This window comes from Mya arenaria, chromosome 12, assembly GCF_026914265.1.
Source record: "Mya arenaria isolate MELC-2E11 chromosome 12, ASM2691426v1".
NCBI lineage: Eukaryota > Metazoa > Mollusca > Bivalvia > Myida > Myidae > Mya > Mya arenaria.
Window position 1 is genome coordinate 19,328,537 of NC_069133.1, and position 3,597 is coordinate 19,332,133.

The 3,597-nt window shown below is 37.0% G+C and overlaps 1 protein-coding gene across 1 annotated transcript; it reads right to left on the reverse strand.

Annotated features, from left to right (window-relative positions):
* Positions 1 to 852: 852 nt before the first annotated feature.
* Positions 853 to 2,364, reverse strand: LOC128210516 (autotransporter adhesin BpaC-like). The gene is made up of 3 exons (XM_052914867.1): positions 2,328 to 2,364; positions 1,550 to 1,852; positions 853 to 1,454 (listed from the first exon to the last, which is right to left on the reverse strand). The coding sequence occupies exons 1-3, from the start codon at positions 2,362 to 2,364 to the stop codon at positions 853 to 855; spliced, it is 942 nt and encodes a 313-aa protein (XP_052770827.1).
* Between the last annotated feature and the right edge of the window lie 1,233 nt (positions 2,365 to 3,597).

Sequence of the window (3,597 nt, forward strand, 5' to 3'; positions counted from 1 at the left end):
ACAGTGACCTTGAAGGCAAACTCGACAATTCCTATATCTATGGGCATCTTGACATGAAGGTTTGGCCTGACCAGTAGATGACCCTTATTTATTTGAGAGTTCGTCGGGCCAAATGTCAAGGTCACAGTGACCTTTAACACGAAAAAAGGTTAACAAAGTTTCTCCCATTGATATATCAACAATGCCTTTACCTATGATCATCAAGCTTGACATGGAGGCTGGGCCTGACAAGTAGTTGACCCCTATTGACCCCATGGCCCTCAAACTAGACTTAGGGGTTGGGCCTGACCTGTAGATGACCCCTTTTGATTTTGGGGGTCATCAGATCAAAGGTCAAGTTGACAGTGACCTTGAACGCAGAAAGCTTATTTGTGTTATAACTTGACAATGACTGCACTCATGGCCCTCACACTTGACATTTAAGTTGGGGTGACCAGTTAATGACCCCTATGCATTTTGAGGCATAGAGTCAAAGGTTATGGTCATAACTCATATTCATCATTAAAATTTCATCATATTTACTTATCTGCTGTTAAAAGGCTACTTTTTTATCTGCAAATATTAGTCGTCATCTGAACATGATTAAAAACTGTAAAGCCTCAAAAGCATCCAATGTCAATGACAAATCAGCTGTCATTTCTGTACATACATATATCATTCAATTATCAAATAATCCTGACAACATGGCGCTCAGGGGGGCATGTTTGACAAACATCTCTTGTTTTACACTTATGTTTTGTGAAGCAAAATAGTTGTTAATCTCAAATAAACTATTTCGATGATCATGTTCTTTGCAAGGCACATCTTAATACATGTAATGTATATATGTTTGTAAATTGAGAGTTCCTGTAACTAGTTGATAAATTTGCAGCATGTCTCAGCGTCATCTGCAGTAGTATCAGTGTCATCTGCAGTTGTATCAGTGCCATCTGCAGTTGAATCAGTGCCATCTGCAGCTGCACCAGTGTCATCTGCAGTTGCACCAAAGTCATGTGCAGTTGTATCAGTGTCGCCTGCAGTTTCGACAGTGTCATCTGCAGTTGTATCAGTGTCGTCTGCAGTTGCACCAGTGTCATCTACAGTTGTATCAGTGTCATCTGCAGTTGCATCAGTGTCATCTGCAGTAGTATCAGTGTAATCTGCAGTTGTACCAGTGTCATCTGCAGTAGCACCAGTGTCATCTGCAGTTGCACTAGTGTCATATACAGTTGCATCAGTGCCATCTGCAGTTGTATCAGTGCCATCTGCAGTTGTACCAGCGTCATCTGCAGTTGTATAAGTGTCCTCTGCAGTTGCATCAGTGTCATATGCGGTTGCATCAGTGTCATCTGCAGTTGCAACAGTGTCATCTGCAGTTGCATCAGTGTCATTTGTAGTTGCAACAGTGTCATCTGCAGTTGCACCAGTGTCATCTGCAGTTGCACCAGTGTCATCTGCAGTTGTTTCAGTGTCATCTGCAGTTTACCAGGGTGATCTTGTGTTGCATAAGCGTCATCCGCAGTTGCACCAGTGTCATCTGCAGTTGTATCAGTGTCATCTGCAGTTGTACCAGTGTCATCTGCAGTTGCATCAGTGTTATCTGCAGGTACATCAGTGTCATCTACAGTTGCAAAAGTATCATCTGCAGTTGTATCAGTGTCATCTGTAGTTTTACCAGTGTCATCTGCAGTTGCACCAGTGTCATCTGCAGTTGCATCAGTATCATCTGCAGTTGTACCAGTGTCATCTACAGGTGCACCAGTGTCATATGTAGTTGTATCAGTGTCATCTGCAGTTGCATCAGTGTCATCTGCAGTTGCACCAGTGTCATCTGTAGTTGTACCAGTGTCATCTGCAGTTGCACCATTGTCATCTGCAGATGCCAATTACGTTAAATAAAGCACCACAAACAACGGGGTCTACTATTATATGTATCGCCATCCTTTAGAAAATTTATGTAACTTTTCGCAAATTATGTTTCAGCTCTACCAGCTTCATTAGGTATTGAATATCCAATGTCAGAAAAAACCTAATCGAGCTTTTGTAACTTTTATCCAATTATTGCATATGCAGTCCAGTTGAATTATTTCTTTTCAGATAAACATGAAGTCTGCTGTATTCGAAATGATACATATATCATAAGAATAGGACAAGTCTTCTTTGAAATTCAAGACGTCATGGCAAATGGAAAAGGCAAATTTGGTATGCATTGACGTTTCAGTCATTATATTATGATATACCCGAACATACTAACTCAGCGCAAACTAAATTATAAAAATGATGGAATATTGCTTAAAATGTATGTTTAAACATACTTTGATTAGATAATCTTTAATTAAGATTCCTACATGTTTCACACTTTAATACATGATTATATGGCGCCATATAGATTAAAGAAAAAACAGTGATTGTACCTTTTTCTTTTAGGCTGCAATGTGGGTCCGGAAGAAAGGGTATGTTATTCTATCATTATCCAATCCATAATATCGTTTGATTATGGCTCTTAATTGACAGACAGTCAGGCAAGTGTGAGAGCTTCTTTTAAGATCTGATCGTTAATACGAATGTTTGATCATATTTTACACTTGTCTTCGGATTAAGAATAACTAAGAGGCCAATGTTATAAAATCATATCTCACATTTTTTATTCGCCACAGCTTTGTCAGATTTGGCATTTAATTCTTTACTTTGGTGAAGTTTTAGGATTCTCTTTGTAATCGATATCAAGCAAAAGTGAAAACTGTACCCTAAAACGTGCCAACATTTAACTTTATACTACATGTATTGTATATCAATGGTTTTCTTTTCTCAAAACAATTTCCTAATGTTATGATTAGACGTATTGTCTTGTGATATTAGTGCATACAAAAATAGTGCAAAAAATAGGATGCAATCTTTATTTGTGTAATTCATTTATTCGTTCGTTCGTTCGTTCATTCATTTATTCATTCATCCATTCATTCATTCATTCATTCTGCACAATAACTAATTATTTTAAATATGAACGCCTATTTTTATGTATATAGTATTGAAGATTTTTAGATTTTGAACATTTGATCTTCTTATAATTTGTGGTGTCTGCATACAGTTTTCATTTTTTTTTGTTTTTCTACGGTATGCATTAATAAGACATTAGCTGCACATTGAAAGATATGGTAACGGATACTCGTATTTACACATCGAAATAAAATCCGAAATCGAAGAGATACAGTAACGAATCTCATTGCATTTTAAAGGTCAGAAATAATGCAACCTCCGGTGGACAATCGGTCAATATTTATCCTGATCTGACCCAATTTCAGGTATTTGCAATACCACGTTTAATCAGTGTTTAACTTCCTGGATTGTATCATTGCATATTTATGTCTATAAAGCATTATACTATTAACATACACTTATGTTAAAATGTCATGATGAAAAGCTCCTGTAAAGTATGTTTGACGTGTTCATTATTATATTTCTTATTTTGAAATTAGGTAAAATTGTTAGATACCAGTTTCCAATATCGATCACAAACATTGTAATAAAATATGATTTCCCGTTTACGTTTTGTAGGAAGCAACGCAAAACGACTCTACAAGTGATAGGATAGCAGGTTTGTGCAAGGATTATAATGTT